The sequence below is a fragment of the Hyalella azteca genome, unplaced genomic scaffold (assembly GCF_000764305.2).
Source record: "Hyalella azteca isolate HAZT.00-mixed unplaced genomic scaffold, Hazt_2.0.2 contig9374, whole genome shotgun sequence".
Classification (NCBI taxonomy): domain Eukaryota; kingdom Metazoa; phylum Arthropoda; class Malacostraca; order Amphipoda; family Hyalellidae; genus Hyalella; species Hyalella azteca.
In genome coordinates this window covers 89,692-110,860 of record NW_025939448.1, presented here as the reverse complement: position 1 = coordinate 110,860, position 21,169 = coordinate 89,692, and the positions used below count along the sequence as shown (strand labels likewise).

At 38.1% G+C, this 21,169-nt stretch overlaps 1 protein-coding gene across 1 annotated transcript in view; it reads left to right on the top strand.

Annotated features, from left to right (window-relative positions):
- Positions 1–1,352: 1,352 nt before the first annotated feature.
- Positions 1,353–21,169, top strand: part of LOC108673206 (nephrin) — a gene marked incomplete in the record, with an annotated part of 76,695 nt that continues 56,878 nt past the window's right edge. The window contains 9 exon segments of the mRNA XM_047881997.1: positions 1,353–1,482; positions 2,495–2,627; positions 4,616–4,809; positions 6,785–7,129; positions 8,371–8,441; positions 12,013–12,187; positions 15,870–16,000; positions 16,247–16,271; positions 18,696–18,803. Coding sequence (XP_047737953.1) covers positions 1,353–1,482; positions 2,495–2,627; positions 4,616–4,809; positions 6,785–7,129; positions 8,371–8,441; positions 12,013–12,187; positions 15,870–16,000; positions 16,247–16,271; positions 18,696–18,803 — 1,312 coding nt within the window.

The following is a 21,169-nucleotide window of genomic DNA, read 5'->3' as shown; positions in this document are numbered from 1 at the left end:
AAATTGTGACTTTATTTGGACAAAAGATCACTCATTGCTGTGAGTGCAGGAACTGTCGAGCTGACATGCGTCCGTTTCTGTACGTGATTCTTGAAAACTCTTACGATGAACTTAAGTCTTGTCTTACGATGAACTTAAGTCTTGTCTTACGATGAACTTAAGTCTTGCGATCGTCTTTACTTGGAGATAAAAGTCTTTGTAAACCAAAGACTCATCGGTATATTAATTTATGATTTGATGACGTAATTGGTCTATTGTAACCATTTTATCTTATTACTCATTAAAATAGTGATGGTTAGATTTACCATCACGAGAAAACGGTATTGTTAAAGAAAATGATGTGTACCGAAACATTTATGACTATGATGTGAACAATTTCTATTGAATGAAGGTCTATCAAATGAGATAAGCAAACTCTTACTAAGCAGATCCATTTTTGTACGGCAGCAAATTAACATAATTGAGTTTACTTCATGCGCCGAGCACTGATGATTTATGTAAGTATCATCAATGCATTAGCATAGCGGACGGCATTCGCATCTCATGAATACCTTTATAAATCATGAATACCCTCATACATCATGAATACGAATACACTCATACAATTGCTGGAGCGCACGAAACAGACGTATATTTGAACTTACAATTCCCTAATGTTATTCGTAGAATAATATCTTAGAGGGCTCTTAATATTAAGGTTAGTTCTCTTTGATTGAAGAAATTATATTATCATTCATAACACTCAAACATTAAAAAATCTATATGATGCTAATTCGACATTAGTAACATTATTTTAAGCAGGAAATGATAGATGACTTAGAATCATGGTCAAAGCTATGATTATTGTAACACATTTTTCTCAGAAGTCATGATTCTCGGTCAACATCGGTTAGTACCGGTTCTCTCCACGTATCGGAAAGGCGTATATCATCGAAGGAATTTACTACACAGAGATATTAAACGATTCATCGGACAATAATTTAAAAAAAAAAACTATTATACCAGCAGGATTTTGTTTCATTCAAAGTATGTGCGTTATGGTTTGTTCAATAATATCAAACTTTCATAAATGAGCCTACGAATATTCGTCGTAAACTGCATGAGAAAAATTATCACATCGCCGTGCACAAAAAATCCTTAGTTTTATTGTTGCAGGCAATGAGTTGTGCTGGAGCTTCTCTCACAATTAATGAAGGCGTCCGAATGTTAATTATTTAGATTCAGTATGCCAAGCGTCACTATTTTGAGTCAGTATGCCAAGTGTCACAATTTAGATTCAGTATGCCCAGTGTCACAATTTAGATTCAGTATGCCAAGTGTCACCATTTAGATTCAGTATGCAGGGTGGCATAATGCAGAGTGCCAGCACACTGATGACGCTGTTCGTAGTGGCGTTTAGTGGCAGTGTGGTAAGTGCCAAAGTGTCGGTGCCACCACCCGATGGCATCTTGTCTAGATATCCTGGTCAAGACGACTACGTCAGTAAGTAGCTAAATATTATTATGCTAATATAACTGTTTATCCTCATTAACCTATATTGTTTATTGATATTGCGTTAAAACATTCCTCCACTAATCCAAAGTTGTAATCCACATTAACCGATATTATTTACATATATTGCCTTTATTGTGAAGTTCATACGCAGTATTAAAGCCTGTTTCGGTATTCTGTAAAACTATTATAAATTTTAGTTGAGAGATGGTTGATAAAAACATTTTATTTTGAGGAATTTATTTTCCAAATGTTAATGCACAAGAGTTTATAATTCAAAGAAAGAACTCGCAGCTGCCTAAGAACTGCGAGTTAAGTCATTTTTTCCGTCACGTGTTTCCTCGGGAGCTCCTTTAATTCCATGCAATCCAGCTTACGTCTCAAGTTCTGGAGTAAAGATTCAAGCCGTTAAAAATGCACAAGAGACATTCGTGTGCCATCGGCGTCGGGATCTTATCGAGAAATTTTATTTATTTTATTATAAATTCTAACCCAGCTTATTATATTACAGTTACAATTTATATAGGACATCATTCTCTTAAAATAAGAACAAAACCACATGACTACGGGACGGACATCCAGAGTTCTGAGTAGCATAATTCGAATTAGGTTTTGAAAGGGAAAATAATTTTTGCGGGACTTTTATGATTTTTCACGTAAATTCTCATGAATATTTGCTTTAGGGATAGCCTTTGATTAGACGCATATTTACCAGGAAGAATTTTTCGAAGTAAAAACATTTCTCCACACCGAAAAGCGTGTAGAAAACGAATTAAAATTATGTAAAGAAGAATTAAAACGAAGATTCAACGAATTAAGATAATTTATTCGTGATTGAGAATTGTGCTCTATTAATGAGTTTCATTAATCATGAAAATTATTAGAATACACACACATAATAATACTGAAAGGTTCATACCACGCCATATGAAACATATACCACACATATATCAAACCTATAAGAGGTATATACTATATATATAAGAGCTACACCACACCACAGGTCCGTGGTCTGCGGTTGTGGCGGTGGCCGGGGGGTCTGCAGACCTGCCCTGCGACCTGCGGTCTCCACAACCTGAAGACCGGGCGCTGCTGGTGCTGTGGTACCGCAGCGGTGTGGTCAAGCCCGTGTACAGGTGAGGCTGTGGTGCTGCTGGTGCTGTGGTACCGCAGCGGTGTGGTCCAGCCCGTGTACAGGTGAGGCTGTGGTGCTGCTGGTGCTGTGGTACCGCAGCGGTGTGGTCAAGCCCGTGTACAGGTGAGGCTGTGGTGCTGCTGGTGCTGTGGCACCGCAGCGGTGTGGTCAAGCCCGTGTACAGGTGCGTCAGGGGTCAGAGGCTCTCAGGAAAATGAATGGGTCAAGTTGTTCAAATAGTGACACAGTTTCTTACCCTCAGAACGAGCGGAGAGCGGACGCTGCACTGATATGTCCATTTGCACGGCCAAACTGTGTCAGGATGACCGACATCAGGGCAAGGGCTGAATATCTATTTTGACGAAGTTTCACTTATTTTTCTGAGTGCGCAAAGCCGAGCCGTGTTGCTCAAGAGCCTCTATAGGGAGCCGAAGGCAGGAAGGCGTAAAGAAATTTAATTGAAAAATATTTCTCGTGCATATTTCACGGTGTAAAATACGCATGAAATGTATATGTTATAAGGTTTCTCTTTGTAAACCTAGATGGTTCATTTCAAAGTTACATCTATAAATTTTTCTCCACTGCAGATATCGCTTTATGATGCAGTTTATCAAACCATATTGAAGGCATTTGGCAAGGAAAAAAAAATCTCCACGAGGAATTTGTAGAGTTCAGGCATGCATTTGCAGCAGCGTTAACGCTCGAAAAAAATTGCTTAAAATTTAGCTTTTCGGCAGGCCAATGAAAGATTTCAGAAAACTAGCAGAGGATGGCTGTAAAAGAGAAATTCTTCTTAATTCATAAATTAAATTCGTTACATTTTACAGTAGAGTCATAATGATGCGGAAAATTATAACATGAACTTAATCTCGAATTTCGCTGCGTGATAAATCTCGAACCGAGCTAGAGGACGACTTTGAAAACCAAACCTGATAAAATTTAAAATGGCCAAAGTTGAGTTTTGAAAAAATTATATTTGTGACATTTGCCGCACTCATTCAACAAATTATTAATCGAACACTACAGCCCATTTATAAAAACGCATGTGAGATCGTACAGGGTGCGCCACAGAAACTTACATATTTGAAAGATCAATAAAAACAAAAGTACTTCAGTTATTGTTTTAAATTTTTTTTTATTCGAGAAAACAGTATCCCAAATTTTTTTCTAACAAAATCGCGTTCAGTTAATTCTTGCACTACAGCAAATTTATTTGAGAAACTTTGAGAAACAAACTTGGGAACTTTCCCCTTCAGATGCACCCCCTCTCGCCCCTCTACCCGACCAACTAACCGCACAGGAATTTTTTCAAATAAGTAAGTTTCTGTGGCGCACCCTGTACATAATTATTATTTATTAACAATTATAAGCGGCAGTGCTGCGTCACAAAATGCATTGTAATCGCAAACTGAGCGCAATATTATAAGCTTCTCTGAAAGTATACGGAAGCCATGCATGAGAGAGAATCGTTTTGTTTACTTGTACTGTACACCGAGAAAAATAAGCGGGTCATATTGTCACAATAAATGCAAGTAAGACTAAATTAAAAAGTGTTTCATATACTGACCGATTTTGTGAAGTGAAACACTTTCTGCACGTAGCACTGCTACATCATTATGCCGAGCCAAAACCCACACAACGGGTAATGGTATATCGCTACTGGGACTGAGTCCCACTCATTTCCCTGGGTTTAGTGCTCGACTACATTTTGCGCTTTTCGCAGCAGTTCCGAGTGAGAGTCTTCAGTTGTTGTTGTTGTTGTAATTGCCCATCCTGGTAGTGGCGACTAGGGAGGGGGGGAGGTTATAGGTCAGTTTTTCTGGGCACTTCCAGTTCGTCACTGTTGCGACTACGTAGCAGTGAGGCCTTCTTACCTTGCAAAATTTATCTCAGTTCCCCCTGTTTTCAACCACAGTTACAATGTGTGCAGTGATGTGGCCTTCATATTTATGCAATTTATGCCTATTTTCACCCTGCTTTCACCCTCAGTTACGACGTACGCAGCGGAGTTGCGTCGCACTGGAAGAACACTCAGGCTGTAGGGGCGCGGGCTACGTTCAATGCTGACCGTTCAACTCTGAGTCTACAACGCGTGTCTCCTAAGGACGCTGCAACCTACACATGCAGGATAGACTTCCGCTCGAACCCCACACTTACCTACACCGTCAACCTTACAGTTATAGGTGCGTAAAACCTAACCTTATAAGCGTGTCTCCTAAGGACGCTGCAACCTACACATGCAGGATAGACTTCCGCTCGAACCCCACACTCACCTACACCGTCAACCTTACAGTTATAGGTGCGTAAAACCTAACCTTATAAGCGTGTCTCCTAAGGACGCTGCAACCTACACATGCAGGATAGACTTCCGCTCGAACCCCACACTCACCTACACCGTCAACCTTACAGTTATAGGTGCGTAAAACCTAACCTTATAAGCGTGTCTCCTAAGGACGCTGCAACCTACACATGCAGGATAGACTTCCGCTCGAACCCCACACTCACCTACACCGTCAACCTTACAGTTATAGGTGCGTAAAACCTAACCTTATAAGCGTGTCTCCTAAGGACGCTGCAACCTACACATGCAGGATAGACTTCCGCTCGAACCCCACACTCACCTACACCGTCAACCTTACAGTTATAGGTGCGTAAAACCTAACCTTATAAGCGTGTCTCCTAAGGACGCTGCAACCTACACATGCAGGATAGACTTCCGCTCGAACCCCACACTCACCTACACCGTCAACCTTACAGTTATAGGTGCGTAATACCTAACCTTATAAAACCTATATTACTTCATAATATAATTATGCTTAGCCGATGTTCTTAGCCGAGACAATATCCATGTCAGCAGTCATGAACATCTTACAAGAATTTGAAGAGAAAACTATTCATGTAATTAGTCTCACGGGAATCGCAAGTTCTCCAAGAATTTAAAAAAAGGAAAAACGCTTTAAATTCCCCGTATCTTTATCGAAAACGTTGGTATTTATTTTATCTATTAGAACTATTTAATCTCATGATAGAGATGGTCTGCGAAACGTTTCTGATGAATAAATGGCGAATTTGCTTAAAATTTTCATTTTTTAAATTCTTAGAGAATATTATTCCTAAAGAAAATCAAGACTTTATTTAAATCGGTCTTCAAATCAAGTTTTTAAATCAAGTCTTTAAATCAAGTCTTTAAATCAAGTTTTTAAATCAAGTCTTTAAATCAAGTCTTAAAATCAAGTCTTTAAATCAAGTCTTAAAATCAAGTCTTTAAATCAAGTCTTTAAATCAAGTCTTTAAATAAAGTCATTAAATCAAGTCTTTAAATCAAGTCTTTAAATCAAGTCTTTAAATAAAGTCATTAAATCAAGTTAAATCAAGTCTTTAAATCAAGTCTTAACATCAAGTCTTAAACTTTAGTCTTCTCACCCGCGGGCGTGTGAAGAATACGGGAGTTTTTGCCACGTTAGTCTGACATAAATATATGGTAACTGAATGGAAACAATCATTTACTATTTCAAAGTACATTTTCTTAGATGATTGGAACGGGAAATTTAAGTGAGGAAATTGTATATCAATGTAAAACATAATTTTATTATATTTCATAAAATTATAGTTTTAATTTTGAACACTGACTCAAGTTTAAATTCGTAATTCTAAATCATAATCTACAAACATAATCCCCATAATTAGATGTATCAATCTCATGGCCAAACTGTACGGATAATTCACTAAATATTTAATTTTCTCATTAGAATTAATCATCCCATAATAATCAATTCTTACTTCCAAAAATGCTTACCCACCCTTGCTTGCTATTAAATTTTATTAATTGTCTCTAATAATACAGTTAGAAAATTGAATGTGCCATATTGTCTAAATACTGAGCTGACAATTTCTGCCGGTAGTACACAAAGTCGTTTTTGCCGGGCCAAACTGTGTTAAGGTGACCCAGAAGAGGCAAGAAATCCATCATTATTTGGACAAATTATCAGTAATTTCTCTGAGTGTCAACTAATTAATTATGATGCGTGTACACAACAACTAATTAATTATGATGCGTGTACACAACAACTAATTAATTATGATGCGTGTACACAACAACTAATTAATTATGATGCGTGTACACAACAACTAATTAATTATGATGCGTGTACACAACAGTGCCCCCCCGGCGCCTGACTATCACAGCAGCCGATGGCAGCGAAGTTAGCTCCATTGTAGGCCCCTTGCAAGAGGGCGCTGCCCTTCGTATAAAATGCACCGCTGAGGGCGGCACACCATCACCATCAGTGTCATGGTGGAATGGTGACACGCAGCTGGACGGATCACCAACCCACAACCAACAACTGATCACTACCACGGTTGTGGTAGAGCCAAGAACTGTTGCCAACACGTTGCTGTTAGAACCTCTGACGAGGGAAGACTTACACCGGACCCTCACATGTAGGGCTACCAACACTGCCCTCACCACGCCCCTCAGTTCTGCCGTCACCGTCGACATGACATGTGAGCCATAATATATGTCAATTACCAATTTAAATATTAATTTCAATTATATTTTAATAAACTATTCGCATGTGAGCCACGATATTTGCTCATTACCTTTTTTATTACCAATTTAAATTATATTTTATTAATGTATAAATTTTCTCATGTGAGCCACGAGATTTGCTCATTACCTTATTATAATAATAATTTCAATTTTAATAATAGATAATTATTCGTATGTGAGCCACGATATTTGTCTTATTTAATTAGAATTTCGATAATAGACCTCTATTTGCATCTGAGTTATGATATTCATATAATAATAAATAAAAATTTCATAATAATAATAATTTTAACACGCTAAGTGCGGCTATGTTGTATTCAGGGCGTATTGTATACCGGTGACACGAGCTACCTGTGGGGTAATTTTTTAATAATTTATAACTATTGGTATGACCGCACAACGAATGAAACAGCATACGAGTTCCTTTAATTATGAATTAGAAAGCGAAGAACAGCCACGTAAATTCATCATTATTTCAATGAAAACATTTTGGAAGCAAACTTCGGATTATAGAATATTAATAAATTTATATGCAAAAACTCAAAAAGAAGTGCGATAAATGGGCTAAACCTCATGAAAACTATCAATTAGTTCTGATATAGATGAACAGTTTAACAACACAGGTACAACTGTGGCATTCTTTTCAGAAAAATTGTATTTAATTTGAAACTCTAATAATCTGATATATTTGATTGTTCCAAAAGCTCATTGTTGTCTATGCACATGTACAACGTAGAATAGATATCATATATTCATTAAAATATGATGATATTTTCTTAGTACGCTGACATTATTATTGTCTGATTTCTATTCAATTTGTGACAATATAAGGCCAGAAATGATATCATGTACCTAATTTGCTAGTGTAAAATAATATCAAGAGCCTGTTATGTGAATAAATTTCGCGATAAAACCGGGAATTTACTTAAGAAAGCTGAAAATAAAAAGTTTCAACTGCCAGGAAGTTGAAACAACAGAAAGTTGTAAATAAAAAATTTCAACTGCCAGAAAGTTGAAACAACAGAAAGTTGGAAATAAAAAGTTTCAACTGCCAGAAAGTTTGCAGTAAAAAGTTTGAACTGCCACAAAGTTTGCAATAAAAAGTTTGATCCTTTAACGTCCTACACGTCCACGGTGGGTATATTAGTCGTCCTTTATAATTATAATTATAGTAATATTATTATATGACTGTCAGCATTATATAGACCCCCTGTCAAGCTGTCATGGTCGCTCGACGACGTGCCTTTAACGTCCTACACGTCCACGGTGGGTATATTAGTCGTCCTTTATAATTATAATTATAGTAATATTATTATATGACTGTCAGCATTATATAGCCCCCCTGTCAAGCTGTCATGGTCGCTCGACGACGTGCCTTTAACGTCCTACACATCCACGGTGGGTATATTAGTCGTCCTTTATTAATATGTTTATATTTATAAAATTATATATTTCTATATTATTTATAATGTAATATATAATATTATATATTGGATTTACAATAACAAAAGCAATATAATTATTAAAATTACATTATATATATAATAATTATATTTATTACATTTATTATAAACAATAAACTTATAATTATAATAGATAATTATAAAAATTTATTATTAAAACTATAGGCTGACTATAGATATGTTACCGTAATAGTGGCCACCCAACCTTTACATAATTTAAACCCCATATAGCTCTTGTGCATATCATTTATCATAGTTTGTAGCGATCCAATGACATCATTTTACAACTACATTGACAGGCGTTATCACTGCACAGTCAATTTTCATTTTAATAATAATTTTATTATAAGATTTAATGTACAACTATTGGTATGGTAACACAAATAATTAAACTAAAAACCTACACAACGCGACAGTATGGAGACTAGTTATCAAACAAATTATATTGAGCATCTCTCCTGAAGTAAACTGCGGCCTCTGCAACCTCGATATTCATTATAAACATATTGAAAAAAGTTGGAAATATGTTCTTTTAGGACAGCTATCTTGTTTCCACGATATTCTTAGGTTTAAAATTCCTTAAGATATAAAGATATTGGTAATTTGTAGATATTGTTCTCCAGCGAGATAACCAGTAGACAATGGACAAAATATTATATTAAGAAATAAATTATTGCAGAATATTAAAACACAAATCAACATTCTAAATATTAGGTAATTCCATCATAAAGTGGAAAAATGACATTATTAAAACTTTTAAGGTTTACATTAATAGCTACTAATGACTCCCATTGAAGCCTTCTAATAGCTTAAAATTTCTAGATAAAAAAGCTTGAAAATGTGCAAAGAGCAGCTTGTTCTAGTCAAAAAATTAAAAATATCTCAATTCTCCCCCTAATCCCTAATGCAAAAAAGTCTAGCGTTCATTCAAAAACACTTTAATGCGTGGATATTCACAGACTTGTTCTGTTTTCTTAATGCAAATTAATTGCTTTGTAGTTTTATGAAGGAAGGAATTAATTAGTACAGAGGCTTAGCTGTGCGCTCGAGTAAGACGGCTCATCTCCGCTCTCTGTAACGTCAGGGACAGAAAACACATTCTCATGCAGTGTCACAAACAAGTTAATTAACTAATTATTAACAAGCGATTAATCCGAATTATAATGATAGCAATTAATTACTAATAAATGCCCATGCAGTGTCACAAACAAGTTAATTAACTAATTATTAACAAGCGAATAATCCGAATTATAATGATAACAATTAATTACTAATAAATTCTCATGCAGTGTCACAAACAAGTTAATTAACTAATTATTAACAAGCGATTAATCCGAATTATAACGATAACAACTAATTACAGATATTCTTACGATGGCTTGAAAACAAGCTAATTATTAATTAGATTAATCCGAGTTTTTATGAGAGCAATTAATTACTAATACATTTTCATGCAATGTTATATACAAGTTAATCAACTAATTATTAACAACGATTAATCCGAATTATAATGATAGCTATAAATGGCAAAAATCCCACGCACTACCACAAACCAGTTATCAAACACATTATTTGTTAGAGCTTAATTAGAGTTTTGTTGAATAACAAGTAATTGCTAACATTCCTGCAAAGCCGTAACAGCAAGTTATAAAATTAATTATTGATTAAATTTATTAGAACATCAAGAATAAAATATACTTGTAATTGAAAAATTATAACAAATAATATTAGTAATCAACCAAAATTACTGCTTGAATTTCAACTTGCATAAAATTTTAGCGTTGAGTCTCCTTAACAAGAAAATTAATTGAGTTGTGAGCTAAAAATTCTTATAATGCCCGCGTGTTGCTATTGGCAACGATGGAGATGATGGTAAACGTATTTTTAGATTTGTGTCGTCTTCAAATTTTGTACTGAAATGCTGAAATTTTTTAACACTGTAATGAGTTTTAATTTGATTTGACCGAAGTACTCGAATAAATAATAATTACAAATAATTTAACTAAATTAAAAATGAAACGCAATTTTATACAAAATTTCCTTCATTTATGTAATCAGGCCACGTATTTGTCACCCACGCACTTCATAAAATTGATAAGCATGTACAATTTTCCAATTTTTATAAGCGCAACGCAATTATTTCATTAATTTAAATCACATGAGAAATTATGAACAATATCTTTGATCATTCAGGCTTTATACAAAGTTATCAATGTTGAAGAAATTATAAGTGACAATGTACCCGTGCCAATTTATCAATTATATCTACAGACAGTAAATACAATGATTTACTAGGACAAAATCTCTGCATACAATGACGTGTAGAGACAGTCAGCATATGGAACCATGCCTTCAGCCTACAGTGTGAGTATTACAACTACGATCGTAATGTAATTCTGTTCACTTTCCCGGACAAATTAAAAGACGTTAAAATAGGAAATTAAATGGAGTTTTGGTCTAAAATTCTGACTCGATGCAGACCAAAACGTGTTCTTTGACGTCCATATACAGTTACGGCTCTGTTTAAGTTAGGTTTTATTACAAGAAGGTTTCAGGTTTTACGTCTATTTCAGGATATTCAAATTTCATGTTGGAGTTTTCATGGGATAATTTCCACTTTATCCGCTTTGTTCACCGCTAACTGAAACTAACGACCTCATAGTAGCGGTCTTGTGCAAGTTTCGTTGAAGACTAGAGAGTTTTTCTTGACAAAAATTTGTTATTGTTTTTCTCAATTCAGCGAATCAGGTTACGGATAATAATAATCAGGTTAAAGCATCAAGAAAGTTGTTAATAAGAGATGCTCTCAGGTCTCTATCATAACGCATGATAGAACAGATGATGCCCAACTATACCAAGTAGCGACCTGAATACCCTAATAGCAGCCTGAGTACACATGTAACAATGTAGCGGCCTGAGTACACATGTAACAATGTAGCGGTGAGTACGTGTAACGATGTAGCTGAGTACGTGTAACGGTCGTTTGTGATTGGTGGATTTAGTTAGCAAGGCAGCAAGTGATTGTCTGACGAGGCTATATGAACTCGTAACTATTTCTGATAGTTTGACTCCTGGGGCCATACTTTCAAAATTCGCTAAATGAACGTTAGTACTTACGTTCTATTTTCTACGCTCAATTTCTATTTTGGTGGATTTTGATTAAAAGGCCGTCAATGATTGACTGATGAACTTACGATCTCTTAACTTTTTTGAAAGTATGGCCCCTGGTCACTAATAACGTCGTATTTTAGTCAAAAAATTCTGCTTAATCAACTGCTTCTTTCGCCCATCGCCAAGAGAAATGAGAAATTTTATCCAAGTAGCAATGCACATTTTGCCCATTGCATGGGTCATTCTGACCCAGTTTGGCCTAGCTAAAGAGCGTATCGGTGCTTGCTAACGTGACGACGAGCGTCCTGACGTGGACGCCGGCGGTGGGCGACGGCGGCAAGACGCTCAAGTGCGTGGGCGACACCGCCCAGGGCGCCGCCCCCCACCTCCAGGGCGCCGCCCCCCACCTCTTCGATGCTTGGACCCTCGTGGTTAACTGTGAGTTAATCTTCAGCCTTTAGCTTAACTGTGAGTTAATCGTTTATCCTTTAGCTAAACTGTCAGTTAATCGTTAGACCTTCAGCTCAACTGTCAGTTAAGGGGGGGGGAATATTATGTCATATGTTTTATGTTAATATATAATATGTTATAATAATAATAATAATATATATAATATATAATATGTTAAAAATCTGATTATGTAAATCAGAAATATACCCTAAAATTTTCGGATTTAGCTTTTCCGGTTTTTAGTCTCATCTTAAAGCTGACATGCTGCCCTATCCAACGGTACTATTGCCATCACTGTACGTTGATTTATGCTTTCACGACAGATCATGAAAGGGGGGCGGGTGGAGGAGTTCTTCAACAAATTAGATAGGAACTAATTCGCTGCCAGCACTATAAATACAGTGTTTGCTTGAGGTGCATCTCAGTAAGCCGCCTGGCGTTGTATGAGGAGGTGCACATGTAGTCGCTCCCACCATCCCTGAGTGGAATCAAGCTCCAGAAACGTTTAGTTTGGTATCTTTGCTACATTGAGCGCATATTGTTGTTCGCGCGGGACTTTGTCGCGCTCTCCTCAACATTCACAGTTATTGTCACGGAAAACCTATCTCCTCCTAGAGTTTGGAAGCTACAACAATGAGACATATACCATTCGATTCGTAAAGACTATACCTATCGAGTAACGAACTCTTTTTTTAAGATTTGTGTATAGTTTGGATTCAAAACGGGGCGGGGGGAGGAGGGAAAATTTGGAGAAAATGAGAAGAAAATGGAAAAATGCATGTAGAAGAAAAACTAAATAAAAAATAAAAAATCGGGCTTCGTTATTCGATTGGTATGGTTTTCACGCAACGAATGATATGCGTCTCAATGTTGTAGCTTAAAAACCCTAGGAGGGGATAGATTTCTACAGTACCCCCTTTTTTGTCCGTTTTCTATGAATTTCACGTTTCCTATTAATTTTTACGAAAAAATCATACGAACAAAATGTTCTTGTATTTTGGTTTTACATATATGTGTGAAGTTTCAGAGAGATCCGTTAGTAAATGTGGTAGTTTTTCTGGAGGGCATACCCCCCTCCCTTAAGGGTTTAACTTTTTAGCTTAACTGTCAGTTATTCATTTAAACTTTAGCTTAACTGTCAGTTAATCGTTTAACCTTGCATAATACGAATCCACGACCCCAACGATACCCCCATTACGTACAACGCTTAACTTTAACCCCTGGCCCCTTAACTCTTTATGCCATAACTCTTCATCTCCAACAATCATTTGGGGTGTGGAGCCATGATAATGTAAGCTTAATATAATTTTATAGTTTTATATTTATCCCGTACATGTTCTACGTATATTATAGATTATCCTTAATAGTCCATATATGTATACTTTCTTGCATATTTTTATCACAAAATCTGGGAAAGTATTAATATGTTCTTCAGAGTATTTCAATTTATTTATATTTGTATGGTCAAAGAAATACCAGTATTCGCCACCAGGTTAACTGTCAAATCTGTCAGATGGCTTGATTGGAAATATATAAAAACTTATTAATTTATTTCCAAATTATGTGCTGAAGTTATTCAGCCTGCAGCAAGCGTACGCTCCAGTAGAGCAAACACTCAGAGAAATGAGTGAGATTCTGTCCAAATAGCGATGCACTTTAGACCTTGTGTGGGTCATTCTGATCCAGTTTAAGCCGTAAAAAAACATATACGTGCTACTTATGTTCCTTTTTTTGTGATATCTGCCAGAAAATGCTTCCCAATTTGGACAATGTGACCCATTCACTTTCCTGCGTGTAAATTATGTCGGCCTAATCGAATTCTGCGATAGCGAGGCTCTATTTCGGGCCCAATGATCAATGGCGTTATGACTTATATTGCTGCCCTTCACATCAGGATTTTGATCAAGACACTTAATTTCGTTCAGAAATTAGCAGAACTACGATACACTCAGAACACTGCTTGTAAATTGGAGAAGTTTTTTCACCAAATGTTTTTATTCTCATTGAGTCTAACCGTGGCTATATATTGACCAGGTTGTTCCACTGGCGCAAGCATTTGAAGAAAATATTTAAAAATATATCGTTTCAATTCCCGTCACTGCAGCGCTGTAAGCTAAAGCTTTGAACTCTTAATTTGTGAGCTTCCAGCAACATGCGCGTAATCTCATAAACTGCTTTTGTTCTTTATTAACATATAAATTTGACTGAAATTTTAGGGGCATCTACTGTGCTGGCCTGTATTTCATTTTAGTGTGATAAATTGTGTGTTGTGTATTTGTATGAAACTGTGAGTGAGCCTTCGTTCGAATAGCGACTTAATTTTTGCCGGTTTTTTGGTCCCGGTTTTTAAGCTTGTTGTCAACCTGACGCAGTCTGGCTCGGCAGATGTGCGTAGCATTGCTACATTAGCTATGCTTGTGCTGTTGATAAGAAAGTGTGTCATGATATTGATAATAATATTCATCATTTCTCGAGAGCACGGACGTTATTACTGATTCTAGAATTTGAAACAGTAATTTTTAACAATTTCTCATTAGTAATCAACCGTCATTTTAAGAATATATCAAATATTTTTTTATAATTTCATTTATAGCTTTCTATGACATGCGTTTTTTACAACATGATTTACTATTCGCATTGTGAGTTTGATTTCATAATTTCATTTCATACTCTTTACATTCATTTCATACATTTTAGGGCATTTATATGGCCCATTTCAAGTTTTTTATACCATTTAAAAATAAAATATTTCGATGCATTGATACGCAAAATGTACATGCATTGATTTTTAATATATGTATATATTGATTTTTCAGACATTCCTCATAACTGAATTTTCCATTCTCAATTTTATTTTGTGCTTTTTTCATACATTAATTTCATTATTCAAACATTTATGAAATTTCTCATTCAAATTTTACCACCGTTTAAATCAACTTATAAGTGATCATTCATGTCAAATGTTCCATGTTATCATAAATCGCGTTCGAACGTTTTTATTTATTACAAATACTGTATAATTCAAACGCGTTTAAATATTACCAAACGGATTATAAAATGCACAAGATCTGAAAAGCGAGACTTTGTTGTGCATTAATGCCTGAAAAAAATTTATACAATCCGCATTAAAAATCGGAACTCAATACGAAAATTCAAACTGCCTTTCTCTTTTGTTGATATTGAATACATTTGATACTTGAGCCTACTCGAAAATAATACTAGCTCGACCAGCACCGAGCTGGCCTGTTAGTCATTTATAATGATGGTACGATGATACCTGGTAGTGATGACGTTGAGGATGGTGATAGCAAGGCAGATATCCTAGTTGTGATGACGGTCTGGGTTGTGATGTCCACGCTGGTATCCGTTAGTGATGTCAGCAAGGTCATGATATCTTCGCTGATATACTGGTAGTGATGATGGTGAGGGTACTGATTTCCACGCAGATATTCGACGCAATGATAGTGAGATTATGATTTACACGACGATATCATGAAGAATTTTTGAAACCGAGTCTGCCGTTGTCTCGAAACAGGCGGGTTCGCTGCTATTTATTTACAATGATGTCTTGCTAATTCTTGGTAACAATAAGGCTTATGATATGAGGCTCATGAAAAAGGGCTATGATGATTATGATACGAGAATAATGAATGTTATGATATTGACGCAGATATCCCGAGGGCCGTGCTCAGTCCGGGCCGGTCTTTGGACCTGACCGAGATCGAGGAAGGAGACGACGTGTACTTCGAGTGCACAGTTGACTCCAGTCCTGCTGTGTACAAGATCGTCTGGCTGCACCAGGTATAGGGATTATTAGTAGTTATTATTTGTTATTATCAGTAATGAACTACATTAACTAAAATGAACTATTTAATGAGGAAGGAGACGACGTGTACTTCGAGTGCACAGTTGACCCCAGTCCTGCTGTGTACAAGATCGTCTGGCTGCACCAGGTATAGTGATTATTAGTAGTTATTATTTGTTATTATCAGTAATGAACTACATTTACTAAAATGAACGATTCGATTCAAATATACTGTATTGCAGCCACCAGACTTGGTCTCTGCACAAGGTGTCCACCAGATATGGCTGCTATATTTATTAATTCTGATTTTGACCAAGAATGCGCTTTGAAAAATTCTATTTTTTGAACAATGACAACTCAACTAGTTTCTAACCAGTGATAGCATAAACGAAAAAACTTTTAAGCATCAGAATGCAATTTGAAAAATAAAGGAATAAGTCATACTTATTGCAAAAATTGAACGGCTGCTTGCAAATTCACCTCAAATTAACAAAAACTACTCGAAATTCCAAAGACGCGTGATTAAGTATTATGTTAGAGCCTGAACTAGAATGACGTGACCGCGTTGTAGGCAGCAGTGATTCATTGTGAATTGGTTCAGTGAGATTGAATTTGTAAGAAAAATGGCGTCTCTTTCAATGACTCCTGGTCAAAAATCTCTCTCACTCTCCTGGGCGATTATGCAAATGAAGGAAATAATTTATTCTCGCAGCGTGAGTTGCAGCAACAAGTAAGGCATAACTCTTAAAAAAAATTCCAAATGATTTATGAGAATGGCAGGTAACATCGCAGCACTTGGCATCCGGTGCTTACATGGTCGCATTTTTATTTTTCCATTGATCATTTTTTTCCTTCCCTTAATTTTTTCTTCATTCTTAAACGAGATTCGGAAGTATTTTGATAATTTGTGAATTAATACCGGTAATTGTACTCAGTGTTAACAATCGCGCGATAATTGGACTTCTCATAAGAGAACACCGAGGATTGCAGAGCCAACGAAGCTGCTGAAGAAGAAAAAAACTGTGATTTTTATTGTTGCCGAGAGGAGCTGAAGAGAAGAACACTGCGGAGTGTAGAGCTTGTATGAGGAGCTGAAGAGAAGAACACTGAAGAGTTTTTGAGTGGTCATGTTTATGTCTGCGTGAAAGGCTTCTGTTATGGCTTCATCATCAAGAACTGCTGGCAATAACATGGCCTTAATAAGGCAAGCGGCCACTTGAATCCCAGCATGAAAATCTGATTATTAACGCACGCTAATGCGCTGATGTGGCCGGGGTTTCGCATAAGCCATCTTTTTGATAATTAAAACGGAATTTAATCCTCAAAACATGCTGGATCAACATCCTGAACACTACTTGGGGTTTTTAAACTGAGAATTCAACAAAATTTTGATTACTTATTAAGGGAAATTGAAGCAGCAGAATAGTAACGGAAGATTTGAAGTTCTTTCTGAGAATAAAAGGTATTTGATATCAACGTTTAATGCATCTGTCATGATAAATGGTATTACATTAATTCTTTTTTTCTTCTCCAATGCTTAGAGTCACTTTGGAAATGTATTGCAGAATATTGTTGCATGGAAAATGGAATAACTTAAGCATGATGTAAAGTCCGAATATCAGCCTAAATAAAAATATAATTGATAAAATATTCAACTTTCAGTGAAGTGATGACGTAGTGATGATGCGATGACTGTGAGGGAGGCTTTAATTTTCCACTTGTAAACATAATCAAATTTAAACGTTTAAGTGACATGATACATACATTTCACGTCTCTGCCATGCCTTCCAATGCGTACATTGCACAGTTATATCAATATGTCATTATACATACATTGCAGAGCTGTGCTCAAATGTCATATAGGAGCATATATACTCATATGTACTTGCTGTGCATAGCGAACACTAGTACATTCCGTGCTTTAGTAAACTAAAATAGCACATTTGTGCCCATATGTGCCTTAATGAACACAATTCACTTCTGTGCTCCTATACAATATAGAAAACAAATTTGTGCCCATTTACCTTAATGAACACAATACACTTTTGTGCTCCCATACAATATAAATAACACATTTGTGCCCTTTTGCCTGGGTCGCCTGCCGAAGACCACCACTGCCCTAGATGTAATGGACCATCGTGATTCCTGCCTTCCGGAACGTAGCCTTCAACACTTCAAGCCGTCCGTATCTAGGCCGCGGGTCGAACCAGCCCTCGGTTGAACGGCCACTTGTCGAAGGATGATAAATTTTGGAACAGAACTATGCTATCTGAAACCTAACCTCAGATACGGCGAACGTAAAATTACGTAATTTAACGATGCCCGGAAGTCAGATTCGATCCGCGGCCTGGTGGTGCACGGCAGGTTCTATGCAAGGCCGGTTGAGGACAAAGCCGAGTGGTTTACTGCTGATTGGTGGATGTCCGGAGAGATCCAAGGCGTTCGATTCAGGGCTTATTGGTGCACAAAATTGGTGGTGCACGGCTGCGCTCTCTTGTGCCTTAACGAATCCAATTCACTTTTATGCCTGTCTCTTATACACATCTAGATGTGTATAAGAGACAGATGCTTGTGCTGTTGATAAGAAAGTGTGTCATGATATTGATAATAATATTCATCATTTCTCGAGAGCACGGACGTTATTACTGATTCTAGAATTTGAAACAGTAATTTTTAACAATTTCTCATTAGTAATCAACCGTNCGCTAAGTGTCAAGTGTGAGTGGCAAGTGTACACCTGTACGGCCTCCAACATAGAGGGGGACGGTGTCTCGAACACTGTCACGCTAAGTGTCAAGTGTGAGTGGCATGTGTGAGTGGCAAGCGTGAGTGGCAAGTGTGAGTGGCAAGTGTGAGTGGCAAGTATGAGTGGCAAGTGTGTATATGTGAGTTTAACTCTCAGCGTCGATTGTAGTACCTACATTCTAATTTTCGAGGTCACTTCTACGAATTTCCGTTATGTGTTGAGATCGATATTCGTGACACACAAGGCGTTCGTGTCGACATTCGTGCCTAGCTCTTGTCATTCGTGTCGAGATTCTGTCATTCGTGTCGAGATCTTGTCATTCGTGTCAATATTTTGTCGTTCGTGTCGAGATCTTGTCATTCAGTTGGAAATATTGTCATTAGAGCCGAGATCTTGTTATATGTGTCGAGATCTGGTCATTTGCGTCGAGATCTTGTCATTCGTAAACAGATCTTGTCATTCGTGACGAGATCTTGACATTCGTGCCGGGATCTTGTCATTCGTGTCGAAATTTTGTCATTAGTATCGAGATCTTGTCATTCGTTCCGAGATTTTGTCATTCGTGTCGAGATCTTGTCATCGTGCCAAGATCTTGTCATTCGTGTCGAGATCATTCATTCGTGCCGAGATCTTGTCATTCGTATCGAGATTTTGTCATTCGTGTCGAGATCTTGTCATTCGTGCCGAGATCTAATCATTCGTGTCGAGATTTTGTCATTCGTGTCGAGATCTTGTCATTCGTGTCGAGATCTTGTCATNGGCTGTGGTGCTGCTGGTGCTGTGGTACCGCAGCGGTGTGGTCAAGCCCGTGTACAGGTGAGGCTGTGGTGCTGCTGGTGCTGTGGTACCGCAGCGGTGTGGTCAAGCCCGTGTACAGGTGAGGCTGTGGTGCTGCTGGTGCTGTGGTACCGCAGCGGTGTGGTCAAGCCCGTGTACAGGTGAGGCTGTGGTGCTGCTGGTGCTGTGGTACCGCAGCGGTGTGGTCAAGCCCGTGTACAGGTGAGGCTGTGGTGCTGCTGGTGCTGTGGTACCGCAGCGGTGTGGTCAAGCCCGTGTACAGGTGAGGCTGTGGTGCTGCTGGTGCTGTGGTACCGCAGCGGTGTGGTCAAGCCCGTGTACAGGTGAGGCTGTGGTGCTGCTGGTGCTGTGGTACCGCAGCGGTGTGGTCAAGCCCGTGTACAGGTGAGGCTGTGGTGCTGCTGGTGCTGTGGTACCGCAGCGGTGTGGTCAAGCCCGTGTACAGGTGAGGCTGTGGTGCTGCTGGTGCTGTGGTACCGCAGCGGTGTGGTCAAGCCCGTGTACAGGTGAGGCTGTGGTGCTGCTGGTGCTGTGGTACCGCAGCGGTGTGGTCAAGCCCGTGTACAGGTGAGGCTGTGGTGCTGCTGGTGCTGTGGTACCGCAGCGGTGTGGTCAAGCCCGTGTACAGGTGAGGCTGTGGTGCTGCTGGTGCTGTGGTACCGCAGCGGTGTGGTCAAGCCCGTGTACAGGTGAGGCTGTGGTGCTGCTGGTGCTGTGGTACCGCAGCGGTGTGGTCAAGCCCGTGTACAGGTGAGGCTGTGGTGCTGCTGGTGCTGTGGTACCGCAGCGGTGTGGTCCAGCCCGTGTACAGGTGAGGCTGTGGTGCTGCTGGTGCTGTGGTACCGCAGCGGTGTGGTCCAGCCCGTGTACAGGTGAGGTTTGTATCCGTCCACAGTTACGACGTGTATGGCTGTGTGGTCTTTGTATCAACGTTAGACCGCAATTACGACGTACTGAGCGAAGGGGCTTATTATTTGTAAAATTTACCTCAGTTCCTCCTCTTTTCGACTACAGTTACTGTATTTGCACCACTGTAGCCTTGGTATCTACAAAATTTATCCTAGCTTCCTCTATTTCAGGCTAAATTTACAGCGTACACAGCTGGGTATCATTCGTATATATTAAATTTATCCCAGTTCTTCCTATGTTCGACTACTGTTACGGTAAACGCATCGGTTTTGCCTTCGTATCAATGAAATTTATCTTAGTTCCCCCTACATTCGGCCTCAGAGACGACGTATGCAGTGGTGTAGCCTTCGTCACTATGAAAATTTTCTTGGTTCCTGTTCTTTTCAACAACGTTTACGATTTATGTTGCGTTGTGTCCTTCGTATCTATGAAATTAATCTTGGTCCTCTTTCACTTCGTTACTGTTATGACTACGCAGCAGAGAGGCCTTCTTACCTTGCAAAATTTGTTATAGTTCCCCTTGTTTTCAACCACAATGTTAAAAAATGTTGGTCAAATCTGTCAGCTGGCTTGATTGTAAATATATGAAAACTTATTAATTTATTTACAAATTATGTGTCGAAGTTTTTCAGCCTGCAGCAAGCGCACGCTCCAGTAGAGCAAACACTCAGAGAAATGAGTGAGATTCTGTCCAAATAAAGATGCACTTTAG